Source organism: Esox lucius, chromosome 24 (genome assembly GCF_011004845.1).
Source record: "Esox lucius isolate fEsoLuc1 chromosome 24, fEsoLuc1.pri, whole genome shotgun sequence".
Lineage (NCBI taxonomy): Eukaryota > Metazoa > Chordata > Actinopteri > Esociformes > Esocidae > Esox > Esox lucius.
In genome coordinates this window covers 15,788,370-15,809,887 of record NC_047592.1, presented here as the reverse complement: position 1 = coordinate 15,809,887, position 21,518 = coordinate 15,788,370, and the positions used below count along the sequence as shown (strand labels likewise).

Below are 21,518 nucleotides of genomic sequence, written 5' to 3'. Positions count from 1 at the left end.
ACTGGAGTCCTCTTCCACTCCTCCATGACGACATCACAGGGCTGGTGGATGTTAGAGACCTTGCGCTCTTCCACCTTCCGTTTGAGGATGCCCCACAGATGCTCAATAGGGTTTAGGTCTGGAGACATGCTTGGCCAGTCCATCACCTTTACCCTCAGCTTCTTTAGCAAGGACTTGGCAATCTTCTTATAGCCTAGGCCATCTTTATGTAAAGCAACAATTCTTTTTTTCAGATCCTCAGAGAGTTCTTTGCCATGAGGTGCCATGTTGAACTTCCAGTGACCAGTATGAGGGAGTGTGAGAGCGATGACACCAAATTTAACACACCTGCTCCCCATTCACACCTGAGACCTTGTAACACTAACAAGTCACATGACACCGGGGAGGAAAAATGGCTAATTGGGACAATTTTGACATTTTCACTTAGGGGTGTACTCACTTTTGTTGCCAGCAGTTTAGACATTAAAGGCTGTGTGTTGTGTTATTTTGAGGGTTCAGCAAATGTACACTGTTATACAAACTGGACACTCACTACTTTACATTGTAGCAAAGTGTCATTTCTTCTGTGTTGTCACATGAAAAGATATACTCAAATATTTACAAAAATGTGAGGGGTGTACTCCCTTTTGTGAGATACTATGTATATATATACAGTGGGGAGAACAAGTATTTGATACACTGCCGATTTTGCAGGGTTTCCTACTTACAAAGCATGTAGAAGTCTGTCATTTTTTTTATCATAGGTACACTTCAACTGTGAGTGTCAGAATCTAAAACAAAAATCCAGAAAATCACATTGTATGATTTTTAAGTAATTAATTTGCATTTTATTGCATGACATAAGTATTTGAAACATCAGAAAAGCAGAACTTAATATTTGGTACAGAAACCTTGGTTTGCAATTACAGAGATCATACGTTTCCTGTAGTTCTTGACCAGGTTTGCACACACTGCAGCAGGGATTTTGGCCCACTCCTCCATACAGACCTTCTCCAGATCGTTCAGGTTTCGGTGCTGTCGCTGGGCAATACAGACTTTCACCTCCCTCCAAAATGTTCTATTGGGTTCAGGTATGGAGACTGGCTAGGCCACTCCAGGACCTTGAGATGCTTCTTACAGAGCCACTCCTTAGTTGCCCTGGCTGTGTGTTTCGGGTCGTTGTCATGCTGGAAGAGCCAGCCACGACCCATCTTCAATGCTCTTACTGAGGGAAGGAGGTTGTTGGCCAAGATCTCGCGATACATGGCCCCATCCATCCTCCCCTCAATACGGTGCAGTCGTCCTGTCCCCTTTGCAGAAAAGCATCCCCAAAGAATGATGTTTCCACCTCCATGCTTCACAGTTGGGATGGTGTTCTTGGGGTTGTACTCATCCTTCTTCTTCCTCCAAACATGGAAAGTGGAGTTTAGACCAAAAAGCTCTATTTTTGTCTCATCAGACCACATGACCTTCTCCCATTCCTCCTCTTGATCATCCAGATGGTCATTGGCAAACTTCAGACGGGCCTGGACATGCGCTGGCTTGAGCAGGGGGACCTTGCGTGCGCTGCAGGATTTTATCCATGACGTCATAGTGTGTTACAAATGGTTTTCTTTGTGACTGTGGTCCTAGCTCTCTTCAGGTCATTGACCAGGTCCTGCCGTGTAGTTCTGGGCTGATCCCTCACCTTCCTCATTGATCACTGATGCCCCACGAGGTGAGATTGACCATCATCTTGAACTTCTTCCATTTTCTAATAATTGCGCCAACAGTTGTTGCCTTGTCACCAAGTTGCTTGCCTATAGTCCTGTAGCCCATCCCAGCCTTGTGCAGGTCTACAATTTTATCCCTGATGTCCTTACACAGCTCTCTGGTCTTGGCCATTGTGAAGAGGTTGGAGTCTGTTTGATTGAGTGTGTGGACAGGCGTCTTTTATACAGGTAACAAGTTCAAACAGGTGCAGTTAATGAGTGGAGAACAGGAGGGCTTCTTAAAGAAAAACTAACAGGTCTGTGAGAGCCGGAATTTTTACTGGTTGGTAGGTGATCAAATACTTATGTCATGCAATAAAATGCAAATTAATTATTTAAAAATCATACAATGTGATTTTCTGGATTTTCTCACATTTGAAGTGTACCTATGATAGAAATTACATGCTTTGTAAGTAGGAAAACCGGCAAAATCGGCAGTGTATCAAATACTTGCTCTCCCCACTGTAGCTAATAATACAACTTTGTTTATTGCTTTTTTTTTTTCGCTTGCAGTGGTGACGTAAACAAAGGTTTCCAAAGACAGGTTTAAACTGAATTCAATTAAGAGACAGGGAAACAGAGAGGAGTAAGACAGAGTGAGAATACAGTATAGGTAGAGGCAGGTAAGGCTGATCAGGGTTAAGTCTGTAGTTTATAGCTGGGGAATTAGTCAGGTCTCAGGGTACAAGAGATAAAAACACTTCCCTCACTCCATTTCTATTTCCTGTTGTAAATGAAGCGTTCCCTGCCAGTATTGAACAGCACTAAGTCTTTAAGTAAACACTTCTCCCTGGAGAACAACTCCCAAACGCCTGGAACAACCATTACTGAAGGCGAAAAACACAAAGATAACACAAAACAACATGTTTGGCTGTTAGTCTACACTAGCTGAACAACTCCTACTAAATACACTATTGTGGTCAAAGGTCTCATGTGTAGGTTACATTCCACAGTGTTATGAAACATCAACTCACACACCCACCTGTAAAAGAGCAATGCAGGGGAATGGTATTAGCATCAATTAGTCCGGTCGTCTAAATACAACAAAAAAACATGAATCCTTCTGTTTATCGCACTTTACTTTCTCTTTGTTTCAGAGCCTTTCTCACATAACATTCACATATCGCATCCCAAACCACACACACACAGTGCCCCGTGCCCTCATTATGGGCAGCTTCTTTGTTGGGAGTGTGTAGGTCCAAGGATTAACGCAGATCTCACACCATGAATAGGCCCGGGCTGGGGGAGTGTGAATGCCAATAGGAACGGTATGGGCCTTGGCTACCGCTGAATTAATTACACTAATTAGCTCTTTAATTGCTTGCATTAAGATCTTGGTAAGAGGGGGCTGGGTCTGGTTGGGGCTGGCGGAGGGGCCGGGTTGGGGCTGGCAGAGGGGTCTGGTTGGGCTGGTGGAAGGGCCTGGTTGGGCTGGTGGAAGGGCCTGGTTGGGCTGGTGGAAGGGCCTGTTTGGGGCTGGCGGAGGGGTCTGGTGGAGGGGTCTGGTTTGGCCTTGTGGAGGGGTCTAGTTGTGGCTGGTGGAGGGGCCTGGATGGGGCTGGTGGAGGGGTCTGGTTGGGTCTGGTAGAGGGGTGAGATTGGGGCTGATAGAGGGGTATGATTGGAGCTGATGGAGGGGCCTGGTTTGGGCTGGTGGAAGTAATAATAGAACATTGGGTTCAGTGTTATAACACATAATTCAGACTTTGCTCAGGGTTATTAACGTAATAAAGCCTTGGGTTCAGTGTAATAGTACATTATTTAGACTGTGCTCAGTGGTATTAATGTAATAAAGCACTGGGTTCCATGTTATAACACATAATTCAGACTTTGCTCAGTGTAATTAATGTAATAAAGCACTGGGTTCCGTGTTATAACACATAATTCAGACTTTGCTCAGGGTTATTAATGTAATAAAGCGCTGGGATGTTCCAGAGCAGCAGTGGAATATTGTTCTAATACTGAGTCAGGCCCCAAAGAGCCGAGAGAACAGAAAGGCCTGAATAATGTTCTGAAGTTTCTTTTCCTCATTACGCTCTGTTGTCTCAGTTACACTGGAGGGTTATCGCAAGGATTCCACACTACACACACACACACACACACACACACTACACACACACACAAACTACACCCACACACACACACACACACACACACACACTACACACACACACTATCCTACGCTCTACTCTGCATTTAGGTTCTGCCATTCAAGCTGAACACGAACTCCGATACACTCCGACACTGATCGACCAATGACACGGTCTCCGTCGGAGCATGTTGAGAAGGGTTACGTAGACGATTACATCAAGACCATTAGTCACGCAATGGTACAGCCCCCCCCCCCCTTTAGCATTTCTAACCATTATCAAAACCTTGGCCCACCATCTCATACACCATGCGCTGAATTAGGGGTTTGGCTCCAGATTCCCTGTTGAATGATATTAAGCCAAGAAAACAGAGCCTTGAAAGAAAGGGGGACCGAGGAAGGGAGTGATGGGGACATTTAGGAGGAAAATGGGGACAGGCTGTACAAAATCCTTATGTTGGTAAAATGCACCCAAAGCACCTTGAAACTGAGTCTATGACACAAGCACAGTTTTAATAGTGTCTCAAATTAGGAGTGCCTTTTCCCCCTCTCAATATAATCCCTTCAATATAATCCTGTCAATATAATCCTGATCCTTAAGATCTAGCAAATGCAAAACAGACACCCAGTTTGCTGCCATATAGACAATTGAGCTAAATCTCAAAAGGGAAATTGACACAGTGATAATGATGTGTTTATGGAGTCATTTAAGCTTTAACTGCATTTCAATGGGTTCAGAAGTGATAGTTTTTGTCCTTTAAATGCCTTTCGATGGACTCTCTCCATGGGACTGTCTGTATAATCAGTCTGTCATCAATACTTGCCAGTCTTTCTAATTTGTCCGCTACCATGTCCTCCTGTCTGTCTGCCTTGCGTCCAAGGTCTGTCTTCTCTGTCGGTCCGTCGGTCTCTCTCCTTCCTGTCTGTGTGTCTCTCTCCTTCCTGTCTATCTGCCTTGCTGTCTGTCTGTCCGCCTTGCTGTCGGTCGGTCCGCCTCTCTCTCCTTTCTGTCGGTCTGTCTGCCTTGCCCCATGTTCTGTGTCTTTTCTGCTCTTTTCATTCCTCTGCCCTTTCTTGTTCCATAACCCTCCCTCCCTCCCTCTTCCTATCAGAGAACAGCTGGAGGAGTGAGGTTCCAGTCCCTGCTGAACACTGTAATCTCTCTCCTCACATCACACACTGGCTGTCTGTTTAAAGACAAGATTACCCCAAAACACACACTGCCAGTGCATACTCATTAGTCTGAGTGTGTGTGTGCGTGAGTAACCACACAGTCATTAGCGAGCAAGAAAATAAAAAGGCTGATTGCTGGTGTATACACCGGTTTGATTTACAAGAAGTGTCGCGCCAGCCCCAAGCGTGCGTGTGTGTGTGTGCGTGCGTGTGTGTGTAGGCGCGCTGTTTGGGAAAGTGTTCTTTATGTTCGTCAGAGGTCACGTCGGCCTGAACCTCTAAATCAACGGCGCATTAGCGTGCTAGCGCCTCAGCAGTCCTACCGGTGGGTCCTGAGGTCAACGCCGGGCGGCTCCGCCCCCAATCCTGCCCATGCCCAGTTCCCTCTACAAGTGGTTCCTAGGCATAAGGCCAGACAATGGTGGCTTTGTCTGTGCTGCGGCAGGAGGAGAAAAAGAAGCAGTGGCGAGGGACGCAAACGTCGCTGTGTGTGTGCGTCTGTGTGTGTGTGTGTGTGTGTGAGAGTGGGGAGGTTAAACAATGTTAACCAGTCCCAATCCAATTAAGGATTCTTCATGTCTGACCTTTAATAGAAGAGCCTGCACACATGCAGGCACACACACACACACACACACACACACACACACACACACAGAGGCATAGTGTCACATACACATTCATTTGTATGCATACAGCAACACACACAGCTACAAACACACAGCCACAAAAGACACACACACACACACATTCAGAAACACACAGCGACACACACAAACACACACAGTATCTCACAGACAGCAGTGCTGTTCTGACTGCTGACCTAAATCGGGGGGCGACCTGTCACTTCACTTTAATCACACCCAACACATCTCTCTACCTATCACTCCAACTCTCTATCTCCATCCCTGTCTCTCTCTCTCTCTCCATCCCTGTCTCTCTCTCCATCCCTGTCTCTCTCTCACTCTCCTTCCCTGTCTCTCTCTCTCTCCATCCCTGTCTCTCTCTCTCTCTCTCTCCATCCCTGTCTCTCTCTCTCTCTCTCTCTCTCTCTCTCTCCCCCTTCATGCCTTGCTTCCTTCAGAACAGTTTTGTACTGAGCCCAGTGTTCTTCTTCTCCCTCCAGATATACAGTAACATTCCTGTTTTAATCCCTCTCTGTTGGGCTTTACTCCAAATGCTTCTCTCGCTAATGCAGGGTGCCCAAAAATTCACACTGGCATATGTTGAATGTGTGCGTGCGTCCTTGTTTTATTATACAATAAACACAAGGACAATGGAACATTTCTCCGGCCCCTTGTGTTTGGGTCGGCAGTTAGCCCAGCGGTCCGAGCTGAAAGGTTTCTAGATCAAAAGTCCAAACTCACAAGGTGAAAAAATTATCTGTTGTTCTGTCCTTGATAACCTAATTTGCTCCTGGGTTGTTACAAAAACGGATGTGGAATGTGCAACAAAAAAACACACATATCCATTTCACACTTGGATATAATACACTGTGTAAGTGATAAATAGGACTAATTATTAGTAATCATTTTTACAAAAAATATATTTCGGGGCGCTTGTTTTTTGGGGCTCTCGCAAGGACGATACAACCTAACATCTGTGTGTGGGTCAAGAGTAGATCTAGTTTCTGTGACAGATGCCTGGTGTCATCGTGTAAGTCAGTCAATGCATTTAGAACATTTCTGTCAGTAGTCTGTCAGTAGCTGTACAGGAGATGCCTTATCTAGCAACTTAACACCTATCTCGCGCTCTCTCTACAATCTTTGTGTGCGTGGGTGTGCGTTTGTTTGCCTGTCTGCCACTCTCCATTTCACCGATGTAATATCTAGATAAGCCCAAACAGCTATTGAAGCCTAGCACATCAGCACATGCTAGTCCTGAATATGGCTATCTCAGTGGCTTTAGATTGTGTTTTTCAATACGCGGTGGTGTTTATAGAACGGGTCTGGGAACACTTTGCTTGCTTAGCTCATTAAATGTGTTTTGGAATGCAGATGTGGGAGCTGATCCTAAATCTCTATTGTATTTACTCAATCGCCTGGCGTTATGCTAATCAACTGGACCAATAAGAGAGACAGTTCATTTGTAATATTTAGCTATGGTTAGCTAATTCACTTAATTCCTACTTCGTGTTGAAATACTAGTCAAACTCTTCGCCTCTCATTCTCCTCAGCACTCAGTCCCCCTTTTCTTCAGCCTTATACCTCCATGTCTGTGTACCAACACCCCCCTCCCTGATTCTGTCTGTCTCTCACCTCTACATGTCTGTGTACCAACACCCCCCTCCCTGATTCTGTCTGTCTCTCACCTCTACATGTCTGTGTACCAACCCCCCCCCTTCCTGATTCTGTCTGTCTCTCACCTCTACATGTCTGTGTACCAACCCCCCCCCTCCCTGATTCTGTCTGTCTCTCACCTCTACATGTCTGTGTACCAACCTCCCCTCCCTGATTCTGTCTGTCTCTCACCTCTACATGTCTGTGTATCAACACCCCCCTCCCTGATTCTGTCTGTCTCTCACCTCTACATGTCTGTGTACCAACACCCCCCTCCCTGATTCTGTCTGTCTCTCACCTCTACATGTCTGTGTACCAACACCCCCCTCCCTGATTCTGTCTGTCTCTCACCTCTACATGTCTGTGTACCAACCCCCCCCTTCCTGATTCTGTCTGTCTCTCACCTCTACATGTCTGTATACCAACCCCCCCCCCTTCCTGATTCTGTCTGTCTCTCACCTCTACATGGCTGTGTACCAACCCCCCCTCCCTGATTCTGTCTGTCTCTCACCTCTACATGTCTGTGTACCAACCCCCCCCCTCCCTGATTCTGTCTGTCTCTCACCTCTACATGTCTGTGTACCAACAAACCCCCCCTCCCTGTTTTTGTCTGTCTCTCACCTCTACATGTCTGTGATAAACAGCCTCGGTTCAGAGTGGGAAAGTCTTAGGCACCGGATTAAACTTCTTCAAATATTCAGCAAATATAGATTTCTCTCAGTCCCTCGCTTCCGTGCCTCTTCGACCCATCCATACCTCCCTCCAATTCTTCTCCTAACTCTCAAGTCATTGGAGAAAACTCCACAAACACACACTCACAGAAACACACGATAACCTGGAACACATGCGCAAACACAAACTACACACACGCACACAGAAATAACACACCCGTAAGCGGACACAGGCGCTGACACACATTGGTCTTGGAGACAAGGAATATGGACGTGGGGTTCCTTTAAGCTGCAATGCAGCACTCCCTTCCACCTCTCCACCACGGGCCCTCACTTCCTCCCTTTTATTCGCTCCCTCGATTCCTCTCTGTCTCTCTTTCAATTCTATTCTCTGTCGTTTATTTCAGCTTAACCCTGATGAATAAACCAGTGTGTGGCTCTCTCTGCATTATTGAAAACATCCTCTCTGCTGTAAACTGAAACAGTGGCCAGCCAGCTAGGACAGACAGATGGGAAATGAAGGGAGGGGTGAGAGAGAGAGAGAGAGAGAGAGAGAGAGAAAGAGGGAGAGAGACAGGTAACCCTTACAGCTAACTGAGACAAGGCAAGAAGGCGTACAGTGCCAATAAAAAGAACAAACCCTTTGACCTCAATCAAGATCTGGCATATAAATTCTCTGATCAGTCACAGAACCAATTCCACTGAATGGTTGTGAGGTCTGGGGTTCACTTCCCAACCAAGAATTCACAAAATGGGACAAACACCGTTGAGACTGCATGCAGAACTCGGCAAAAACGTCCTCAAAATCCCTGAAAGTGCACACACTTCCAAAAAAAAGAAACTATGTTCAAACTCCACACCAACTTAAAGGAAGCGATGCCAAACCCTCAGCTACAAAGCAACAACCTGCAAGAAGATTAATCAAAAAGTAGGCCCCTCGGCCAACTAGATTTGGGACTCTGTTCAATAAAATGAAAAGACACCAAAAAGAAATAACAGCAACGCAAAAGCCAACAGCATTGTGAGAAAACCCAACACAGATGAAATATATATAGAGTCCACAGTAGCAGAACACCTGACCACTGTGACTTACACAAAATTATGAAAAGCCTTGACCACATACAGACTTATTGAGCGTGGTCTTGTTTTTGAGAAATGGTTATAGTCCAAGAAAAGACATGCAAGAGATCAGTCCGATTCCTTTTATGGTCACTGATATCCTGAAGAAGCCATCCCTTTTCCTGGCTTTCTGTTTGGATTTGGTTAATGTACCATGTGATTAGCTTTAGCCAATGAGGTAACAGGACTGAACAACGTGCGAGTGGTTTTAAAAAAAAAAAGCTCACAACGTGATGTATGAACGGAAAATGCAATCATGGTGATTGGCTATATGAACATCACAAGGTTGGCTGGTAAAGCGGTTCAGATCTTTTGAAATGGTCGGGTTGGAAACAAGCGATTTTCTCTGCAGCACTCGGGCAACCATGACGATAATGAATCTGCACTCACTTTTTTCCTCAAGGGTCCTCGGAAAACAACGGCGCTCATTACAACAATTATTACCTGACAGAGTTTGTTCCTGGGCGGCCCCAAGTGCTCCCAAAATAACTCCTGATTGCACAGCAAAATATGCTGTCGCATACAGAGCCAAATTGGTCGCTTTGGAGCCCTAACGCCACCAGAAGCAAGTTGGGTCGACAGGTAGCCTAACGTTTAGAGCATCTGACAAGCTGGATCAAATCCCTGAGCTGGCACGTTGAACAATCTGACGTCGCATCCCTGAGCAAGGCAGAAATCCATTGTTATGTGTCTACTTATAGCCAGGGCATTTGTGTGCTCCACTATTGTCACATCGTCACAAAAGGTAGTTCTTTGAAAGAGAAACTCACCAGTCCACTAGTCTAACTCTCTGAAGTGGAATTCTTCCTCTCAGCTGTTCCTTTCTATTATTCATAATGGCCCGGGTGATGTTTATCTGCTGTGTGTGTGTGTGTGTGTGTGTGTGTGTCAGTCCCAGGCTCTCCATGCTTCTCTGAGGGTCATGACCCTAACGATACCGTTGGGAGCCATTCAGAGGGAGACACAACAGCCCAGCCATCAATCACACACACACACACACACACACACACACATGAATCAAGCGCACACTCCCAACAGAGACCCCACACACACCAGGTTGAGTGACGTGCCATCTGTGCCAGTACTACTCCACTCATCCACCTGACCAACACACAGACAACAGGAAGAAGACATGAAGGTCAGTCAACAGGAAAGAGACAGAGAGACAACAGGAAAGAGACAGAGATACAACAGGAAAGAGACAGAGAGACAACAGGAAAGAGACAGAGAGACAACAGGAAAGAGACAGAGAGACAACAGGAAAGAGACAGAGGGACAACAGGAAAGAGACAGAGAGACAACAGGAAAGAGACAGAGAGACAACAGGAAAGAGACAGAGGGACAACAGGAAAGAGACAGAGAGACAACAGGAAAGAGACAGAGAGACAACAGGGAAGAGACAGAGGGACAATAGAAAAGAGACAGAGAGACAACAAGAAAGAGACAGAGAGACAACAGGAAAGAGACAGAGAGACAACAGGAAAGAGACAGAGGGACAAAAGGAAAGAGACAGAGGAACAACAGGAAAGAGACAGAGGGACAACAGGAAATAACAGACAAAAGGAGGACAGATGGGATGGATAAGTGTGAGTCTGTGCATGGTTGTGTGAGTGTGCTTGTGAAAGAGTGTGAGTGTATATAGTGGAGAGGAGGCTCTATACACATGCACAAGCATGCATATGTTAGTGTGTGTGTGTGTGTGTGTGTGAGTATGTGTGTTTGCCAAGTCTGTGCCGCTGGTGTGTCCACTCCCATGACATGGGCTAAGGTGTTTGTGTCACAGCAGCAGACATCTTTCATACCCTTCCCTCTGTCATCTTTCATACGCCTCGCTTTGTCATCTTTCATACCTTCGATCTGCTATCTTTCATACCCTACGCTCTGTCATCTTTCATACTCTATGCCCTGTCATCTTTCATACCCTACGCTCTGTCATCTTTCATACTCTATGCCCTGTCATCTTTCATACCCTACGCTCTGTCATCTTTCATACTCTATGCCCTGTCATCTTTCATACCCTACGCTCTGTCATCTTTCATACCCTATGCTCTGTCAACTTTCATACCTTCGATCTGCCATCCTTCATACCCTTTGCTCTGTCATCTTTCATACCCTTTGCTCTGTCATCTTTCATACCCTTTGCTCTGTCATCTTTCATACCCTACGCTCTGTCATCTTTCATACCCTTTGCTCTGTCATCTTTCATACCCTTTGCTCTGTCATCTTTCCATTCAAATCCTTTTATTGACATGATGTAACAAGGCATATACTGGCAAAGCATACTTTGGGAATCATTTCAATATATATCAATCAGTACAATTTACACTACCACACTGAGTGATAATAATAAAAAAACATTAGGACATCAGTAGAACAACAAAATAACCCAGGCAGGTTTGTTACTCAGACACGGTCCCTTATATTGTCAGCCAGAGACATCGTGTCCCAACCAACCCACAGTGCTCTGAGTCCTCCCCCAATAGGATGGGGGAGGTCTGTGAAACCCTGTTTTCAAATTTGGGGAATTTACTCTCTGTAATTGTTGTTTCTCTGACATTTTGTCAGGAAATGCAGCTCTGGCTCAGGTTCTCCTGAGGTACAGTCCAGGCTTTCCTGCGTCTACCCTTCTTACTGGCGGAGCCCATGCTATGTCAAGGTTTTTCTAAGCTTTTGATCAGTGCCCACGGTTTACCAAGTTGTACTATTGACTACGATATAGTTTGGACCGTGCTGTCATTTGGTTTATTCTGATTGACAGGATGTCGCCCCTACATTTAAGTCATTCAGCGGTCGCTGTACGCCTGAGGAACATACGATACTGAGTGCATTCATTAACATACCGGCCCCCCTGGGAATAGAACCTGCGACCCTGGTGACGCGAGTACCGCGCACGTACAAAGCGAGTTACACTTGTTCAGGCCTCGATGACCACCTGGATGAAAGGACTCTCCGGTTATAATTGCATAGATCATCGCGTTGCAAAAAAACCATCTGTGTGTCCTATAAGGTAACTACAGTTTTCACTAATCTGGTTCCTTCCATCCTCCACCACCTGTTTCGTCCCTCCATCTCCCTTTCTCCGTACTAGCTCTGCTCCGGCACCCTTGCCATCTCTTATTATTCACCCCCCTCCTCTAGCGGTCATTACACCAGCAGATACGCTCTCACTCCGTTTAAATATCTCTGTATGGTATTTGTTGTTTTTTTTCTACGAAGAGAGAGGCGCTGGTTTATAAGAAGCTTCTAGAGTAACTCTTCAGGACCATTGACTCCATATCAGTCAAAGGCAAAAGGGTTCATTTTAAAAAAGCCACTGCTGTTGGCAGGATGGCTGAGTTGAGATCAGTGAACGGAAAGGGGTTTCATCCTCTGTTTCTGACAACAAAGACAGAGGCAAATGACTAGTGCCATCTACACTGCTCTCTATCAGCCAAGGGGAGAGATGGCAGTCCCCCACAAGACGTGTGTGTGTGTGTGTGTGTGAGAGAGAGAGAGAGAGAGAGAGAGAGAGAAAGAGAGAGAGAGAGAGAGAGAGAGAGGGACCTGGCGGATGATCACTGAAGAGCTTTGAATGTTGAAGCAGAGACAGGTCGGATGATTTGATGGAGAGAAAGAGAGATTGGCAGTACTTTGTGAGACCTTAGAGTCTTCAGAATGAAGACATGTCTTCTCCCCCCTCCTCTCGCCCCTCATTTACATCCCTCCGTCCCCCTGTTCACTGCCTCCGTTCAGTCCAACATTTCTCTCTCCTATCAGTCTGCGTTCCAGCTCATTTAGTCCACTGTGAATACATTAACACGTGCTAAGGTAGGTTAATTACAAGATATTTCCCCTGAGGGGCAAACACATCTGCACATTACTACTACTACATAGTACTACAACAACCACTACTGACAATATCAATACTATTATCACTATTACTACTATCACTACTATCACCAATACTACTACTATCATTACTACTACTACATAGTACTACAACAACCACTACTGACAATATCAATACTATTATCACTATTACTACTATCACTACTATCACCAATACTACTACTATCATTACTACTACTACATAGTACTACAACAACCACTACTGACAATATCAATACTATTATCACTATTACTACTATCGCTACTATCACCTACTGACAATATCAATATTACTATCACTACTATCACCAGTACTACTACTATCACCAATACTACTACTATCATTACTACTACTACATAGTACTACAACAACCACTACTGACAATATCAATACTATTATCACTATTACTACTATCGCTACTATCACCTACTGACAATATCAATATTACTATCACTACTATCACCAGTAATACTACTATCACCAATACTACTACTATCATTACTACTACTACATAGTACTACAACAATCACTACTGACAATATCAATACTATTATCAATACTACTACTATCACTACTATCACCAATACTACTACAACCACCAATATTACTACTATCATTACTACTACCAGTATTACTACCTGTACTGCTACTGGCTCGTAACAATGTCGATAAATGCATGCAGAAATTCTGATGAACACATTATCATAATGGCACTCGCAGTCACAAAAACAAACTTGAGAAACACACTTGGGAAACAGAACATGAAATACCTCACTCAGGCCCCTCATAATGTAACAATTATACCCATTACACACACCAACACAAACACACACACACACACAAACAGACCCTGTCAACATCAATCATTCATCCTCTCTGAGTTTTCCCTCATGCACCTGTATTTCTCCCTCCCTCCCTCCCCCTCATCTATCTCACCCCTTCCACACCTCTCCCGCCCCTCCATCTCCCCACCCTCCCTCCCATCTGTCTCTCCCTCTCCCTCCATCTCTCGGTGTGTCTGCGTGTGTGACCTTGTATTGGAACCCTCATTGATTAGGTCTGAAGCTGTCAATCCATCCCTGGGTCTGTGTAAGGGGAGATAAAATGCTTCCGTTCGGGTTGCCAGGTGTGGGTGGACATAGATGGGACTGCAGAGTGGATCTGGGGACGCAGCGGTACTTCTCTGGGCTCTCCTTAATGATACACAAAACGAATGGGACAATACTTCACCCACCAATGTGATCTCAAACCTCATGTAGGTGTTCAACGTTTGTCAAGGCCAGGGGGTGATAAACCAAGTCAAGTAAAAGTAAATGGTATATTTAAATCGGGTAGTGTCCCTACTGGACAGTTTTGAAGATTGTTTTGGATAGACATTCTCACCTGGACAGACGTCTAATAAACAGAACGCGCGTACGCACCCAGGCAGACGTTAACGTGAACCAACGCAGTTCTGTTGATGGAGAACACAATATGCCTGCCCGCCGTGGGCCCTGTCAGGTTTACAGCCGTGACGACAGGAGACACAAACACTCACTGTCCAAAACAGTACAGAAACAGGTACGCCAAAACATTCAGTCCATCTATCGTTCAATCTCGTGTTCACTCTGTAATACACTCTCTTTCCTTCCCTCTCTCCAGCTCTCTTAATCTCTCCCTTTAATTCAGTTCAATTCGAAGGGGATTATTGGCATGGGAAACATTTGTTTACATTGCCAAAGCAAGCAAAAAAAAAAATAATCAAAGAAATAATAACGAAAAAAAGTGAGATAAACAATGACAACGCACACACACGCACACACACACACACAAAAGCTTTCAAAGAATAAATCATTTCAACTGTTATATCATTAGCTGGGTACTGTATTGTAACAATGCTAAAATATTAGCTGGGTACGGTGTTGTAAGAACGTGTTGATATTAGCTATGTATAGTTTCAGAACAACGCTGAAACACTTCAAGTATGAATGACACTAGAAAAGATACAGAGAAATGTAGATTACACTGCCCTTTTCACAAGGCAACGGGTCACAAATCCTGCTACCGTGTTATCTGTGAGTAGCCCAACAAATACATGAGTTAATCCATTTTTGATTTGAGTATTCTAATTGAGATGTTGAGTTTTATGTTATTACATGATGGCGTAGATGGCCCTAGTTGCCTTGTCTCTCCAGTAGTTCACAGCCCTGCTGAGGTTACCTGTGAACCTGATGTTTTGGCAGTTGATGCTTTTGTTTGCTGTAGTTCAACCGTGTATAGGTGTACACAATGGATGCGTTGTCCTGTTATCCAGATCATTTTTGGAACGGCATTATTTCCTTATTACTGAGATGCACTGCTGGGACTCAAGCCTGATGGAATTTCAAGCTCCAGGTTCTGCCGTACGCCCACTGGCTTGGGACAGAAACACCAGAACAACTGCAGAGCGCACATTTCAGAGTCCAGTAGGGTGAAGCCTGGCACTGCAGACGTTTAAAGAGCTCCTGATAATTAATTCTCACTCTCTCTCAGTCTCCCTGGTCTCCCTCTCTCAGTCTCCCTGGTCTCCCTCTCTCAGTCTCCCTGGTCTCCCTCTCTCAGTCTCCCTGGTCTCCCTCTCTCAGTCTCCCTGGTCTCCCTCTCTCAGTCTCCCTGGTCTCCCACTCTCAGTCTCCCTGGTCTCCCACTCTCAGTCTCCCTGGTCTCCCTCTCTCAGTCCCCCTGGTCTCCCTCTCTCCAAGACCGCTCTGTCTTTCTGTAGACCTTAAAGCAGTTGTAACATCTACAGATGCAGGTGAAGGTGGAGAATTGTTTCCAGATATACAGTATACACAAACTGATACAAAAGCTTTAAAAAAAAATAAAAAAATAAATAAAATATATATATATATATATATATATATATATATGCCTGCATTTGGACAAACCAGTTTTTCTTAGATCAGGCTGTACCAAAAGAAATCCGCTGAATGTGAACTCCCTCGGAGAGTTACCAAAGTCAACCGCCACAAACTAAAATGGGCATTCTTGGGGACATTCACTTGACAATGAACCACACAGAGTAAGTACCTTGTAATTAAATGGAAAACGCATATTCTGAAATCCATCATTACATTGCACATAATAGTCTAAAGCAGACCTTTATCAAACTTCTTCATCAAAGGAACCTTGTTGAATTAATAATAAACTCATTACTAATAGTGGCGTCTTAGTAGGAAAGCAAATAACTACAGGAATGTGCTCTGCCGCGAACACCAACAACCCAATTTAATGAAAACAAAATACAATTATAAAATGTCTAAATGTTGCTTCAAACGGTAAGGGAATCGAATGAGGGAACGCAAACAAATATTGTGAGATATAAATGAAATATAGATTTAAGAACTATACATCTCTAATAGGAAACAGCAAACTTTTAATCATGGAACAAAGAATCGTGAAACAAAGAGATTGCCTAATTGTGAGGACAAGACATGCCCACGCTTCTCCTCTCTGTTTTCTCGGTCTCTCGGTTTTCTCTCTCTCTCACCATCCTTCTTCACATCCTCTCAGCAGTCTCTTATTGGTCTTTCTTTCCATTAATGACAAGAGCCTGAGAATACCTGGACCGCCAGGTGTGTGGGTGGAAGTCCATAGCAGTATACCGGTTGATTGTCTGCTCCCCTCATGTTTGGGTTATGCGCGTGTGAATGCGTTAGTGCTCCTAAACTACTACACCCAGTCTTAGGCCCCTCTTTGTGTGTAATGTGTCGTGTTTAGAAACAACCCTGAGAAGATTCACGGGAGGTGAACCTCGGAGTGATGGTTTCCGACTGATAAACGGTCTTGGCTCATGATGATGACCTCACCGTTGCATTCACACATCCGAACCCCAAAACAACCCCCCACCCCCACGCAATCCCGGGTCACTACGAGGCTGACAAAAATAATAAACATTCCCGGGGCCAGCTGCTGCTGACAGAAGAAACATAACACACGCAGAAAAAAACATAACAGACCAACACACACACACACACACACACACACACAGACACACACCTTCCCACAAAAAACCCAGTCACACAAGCACAACCTTCGCCCGACACAATCAGGGACAGCTTATCACCAGAAGCTACAATCTTTTCGCGCTCGCTGATAAAAATAAAAAAAATAAATACGAAACACACACACACACACACACACACACTCACCCGACTCCCAACTCACCAATGATGTAGTAATCAGCGTTAGTCTTGAACTCGTGCCCCCACAGGTTGGGGGAGTACTCCTGGAACTTGATGGTGAACCTCATGTCGCTGGTGGGCTTGTCGCAGGTGAGGAGCAGGTTGGGCGCGCCCGTCACCTCGCACCGGTCGGCCTGCTCCCGCGACGACACCAGGTACAGCTTGTAGTATTCGTACTCGGCGGGGGCCCGCGGGCCAGGCGGCTCCGACGATGGACAGATGAGGTCCAGGCGGTCCCCGATCTGGGGGTAAAGTATGTAGCCCTTGTCGTCCAGAAACCTGGGGAGAAGGGCGGAGGGAGGTTAGGTTCGCTTGTAGCCAAACATCGCCAGACGCGTGGCTCCGTCTTAATGCCTTCCAGGCATTCTCTGTGTCCTCTCTTTTTTTTGGTCACGCGAAGCTCGCCAAGCGGAAACCTGCAGGAGCCTGGCACGCGATCCCCCCCAATCCCCCCCCCCCACAGCCCCCTCACCTCCCTGAACACACATTCAGCAGTTTGTACAAATCATTGTATGTATGTGTGTGTGTGTGTTACAGCCAGGCAGCGGGGGGGGGGGGGGCGCCCTGGGAGCTTGGCGACATTCATTCAACTAGTCAGAACAGAGAGAGATAGAAAGAGAGAGGGAGGGAGACAGAGAGGGAGAGAGAGAGGGCATTATGGACTGAAACCAACTGACTCACGCACCCGCCACAAAACTATGGGTCGTTTACGTGAAACACAGGTTACGGCTAGTTCCAGACAAAAAAAAGAATCAAGCTAAATGGAGATTTTCCACTGAGATTGCTTTTACAGTCAAGGACTTGGCTTAATCTGTGTCCGTGAATCCGGCTATACGGTTAACCACACACCAGGGCACCGCCACTACAGCCAACACCAGAATCTCCAGTAGCTGAAACTACAACAACGGACACACTGATATTTTCATCAAATGATGTTACATGGAAGGAGCACATGCAATGAGGTCCGGTCCGGCACATTCACGGGTTTGGTCCACATCACGGTCAGACAACATTTCGGTGAGCAAGCTATGCTAATTGTGTCACGACATCACCTACAAGCGTGATCTGGAATTTCTACGGTAGGCAGGTTTTTTTCGCCAAATTTCGCTACTGTACTACGTTAGCCTCTAGCTTAGCAACACCTAAAGCAACTTAGAGACTGTAGATAGTCAACTTACAAGAGCATTTGAGGTTAAGAGCCTTACTTGAAGGCACAACCACATGTTTTCATCTTGTCAGCATGGGTATTGGAACCAGCTAAATTTTGGCTACTTGCCTAAAGCTCTGTGTACTTTTGCCTCTAATCCACCACCCTGAGGTTATTACTGACTAGACACACACACACACACACACAGGAAAATAGCCCACTCAACTCACACACCCGCACCAGGACTCAAGAGACATCCATCCAAACACCCGCCCACCACCGTTTGTAGAAGGACTAATACCAGTCCCATCAATCAATCAAATCAATCAAATATATTTTATAAAGCCTTTTTTATGTCAGCAGTTGTCACAAAGTGCTTTACAAATACCCAGCCTGAAACCCCAAAGAGCAAGCAACAAGAGTCAATGCACAGTGGCTAGGCAAAACTCCCCAGAAACCTAGAGAGGAACCAGATTTAGGGGGAATCGCTTAGACAGTTGGTAAGAGTCCTTCATGTACTGACAAGACCCTAACAGACATTCCCATGCAAAGGCCAGCTGGATGAAAACACACTTTTCTGATTTCCTGCATGGCACGTTTGTGTGTTATCTGATGGTGGACGCTAGCCCATGTCACAGTAGAACTAAAGCAAAGAATGCTAGAGCAAACAGCACGTCTGAAAACTGCACTTAGTGGAGGGGTGGGGGGGTGGGGGCGGAGTGAATGAAAGGAGTGACTGAATAAGTGATGGAGAAATGCTTGTGGTCAGGCAGGTGTAATGGGAGAAGGCGGGAGAAGAAGGTGAATAAAAACGGAAAGAGAGCATCACGGTGGGTGATAGAATACAGATCTCTATTCAGAATGGAACCAGACAGACAATGTTAGAATAAGAAAAACCGTAGACAACCAGACACACTCGAAACCAAGGCTTTTGAGGCCTAGCACAGAACGCTTGTCCGGGTTATGTTAACACATTTAGTAGTGCTTAACAGCAGTACAGCGTTAAGTTAACACAATTGGTAGTAGTGAACAGTAGTCCAGGGTTAAATTAACAGTACTAGTAGTAGTGAACAGTAGTCCAGGGTTAAATTAACAGTACTAGTAGTAGTGAACAGTAGTCCAGGGTTAAGTTAACACTATTAGTAGTAGTGAACAGTAGTCCTGGGTTAAGTTAACACTATTAGTAGTAGTGAACAGTAGTCCAGGGTTAAGTTAACACTATTATTAGTAGTGAACAGTAGTCCAGGGTTAAGTTAACACTATTAGTAGTAGTGAACAATAGTCCAGGGTTAAGTTTACAGTATTAGTAGTAGTGAACAGTAGTCCAGGGTTAAGTTAACACTATTAGTAGTAGTGAACAGTAGTCCATGGTTAAGTTAACACTATTAGTAGTAGTGAACAGTAATCCACGGTTAAGTTTACAGCATTAGTAGTAGTGAACAGTAGTCCAGGGTTAAGTTAACACTATTAGTAGTAGTGAACAGTAATCCATGGTTAGGTTTACAGTATTAGTAGTAGTGAACAGTAGTCCAGGGTTAAGTTAACACTATTAGTAGTAGTGAACAGTAATCCATGGTTAAGTTTACAGTTTTAGTAGTAGTGAACAGTAGTCCAGGGTTAAGTTAACACTATTAGTAGTAGTGAACAGTAGTCCATGGTTAAGTTAACACTATTAGTAGTAGTGAACAGTAATCCATGGTTAAGTTTACAGCATTAGTAGTAGTGAACAGTAGTCCAGGGTTAAGTTAACACTATTAGTAGTAGTGAACAGTAGTCCAGGGTTAGGTTTACAGTATTAGTAGTAGTGAACAGTAGTCCAGGGTTAAGTTAACACTATTAGTAGTAGTGAACAGTAATCCATGGTTAAGTTTACAGTTTTAGTAGTAGTGAACAGTAGTCCAGGGTTAAGTTAACACTATTAGTAGTAGTGAACAGTAGTCCAGGGTTAAGTTAACACTATTAGTAGTAGTGAACAGCAGTTCAGGGTTAAGTTAACGGTATTAGTAGTAGTGAACAGTAGTCCAGGGTTAAGTTAACACTATTAGTAGTAGTGAACAGTAGTTCAGGGTTAAGTTAACGGTATTAGTAGTAGTGAACAGTAGTCCAGGGTTAAGTTAACACTATTAGTAGTAGTGAACAGTAGTTCAGGGTTAAGTTAACGGTATTAGTAGTAGTGAACAGTAGTCCAGGGATAACAGTAGTAGAAGTGAACAGTAGATAAGAAAAACCTATGTTATGTTCTTTAAGGCTTCCTCCTTATCACTGTGTTTACACCACTCCCTATTTCCTTGCTACAGTATGCCCTCTCTGTCAACACTGCTGAAACTGGCTACCGTTACAGGATACACACATCAACAAAAACATGTTATGTATCAGTGAAAAATCTCAACTGTGTAAAAAAAATTAAAAAAAACACCTTGGTCGCAACGCGCTGACAGTTGTTAACAAAGGAATAACTGAACGTTGCAGAAAGAAGTCAACTTTGAACAACTTTATAGACTTCATCTTCAGTACTACATAAATCACCGGGACCAGACAGCGAATGAACGGACCGAAGCGGACTCAACAGCCCCCCGTGCCCTTCCTCTCTCCCTTTGTCCAACCGCATCGCTCCCTCTCTCCAGCTCCCTCTCTCCATCGCTCGCTCCTCCTCGGCCTGACAATAGTGCCATTCATGCGGCCACACTTTAAAACACAGAGCGTGGGATGGAGAAGCCAGAGGTGACGGAGGCAGTAGGGGGCTGGGTGAGGGATGAGGGGAGGAGAGGAGGGGCTGAGTGAGGGACGAGGGGAGGAGAGGACGGGGCCAGAACTCTTTCTTCTTCGTGGTCTTATATGAGGGCAGAAACATCACGTTTTTCAACACCCTGCCTCCACCTTCACGGCCAGAGAAAAAACCGGAGTGTTCGTTTCTGTGACCTTCACCCCCGAACCTCTCCTCCTCCCCGCTCTCCTTCGCTTCTCTCCTCCTCCCCCAATCCATCCTCCCCCTGTCTATCTCTCCTCAGCGTGTGTGTGTCAGTGTGTGTGTGTGTGTGTCTGTGTCTTTGTGTGATTGTGTGTGTGTGTGTGTGTGTGTGTGTACCTGTGGCTGGTTAGATAGCGTACAGGTGATCACCGCATATCCCGGATTCCTTAGAAGCAATTGGAGCCGTGTCCGGACCCAGGCCCGGGCACACAGGTGCAGCCAGACGGACAACAGGGGTGTGTGTGTGTGTGTGTGTGTGTGTGAGAATCGCCAAC

General features: G+C 45.1%; 1 protein-coding gene across 2 annotated transcripts in view; it reads right to left on the bottom strand.

Moving 5' to 3' along the window:
* Window positions 1-21,518, bottom strand: part of efnb3b (ephrin-B3b) — a 76,428-nt gene that overhangs the window by 26,145 nt on the left and 28,765 nt on the right. For both annotated transcript variants that reach the window (XM_034290691.1, XM_020043175.3), the window contains exon 2: window positions 17,112-17,407. In XM_034290691.1, coding sequence (XP_034146582.1) covers window positions 17,112-17,407 — 296 coding nt within the window. The remainder of the gene's footprint in view (window positions 1-17,111; window positions 17,408-21,518) is intronic.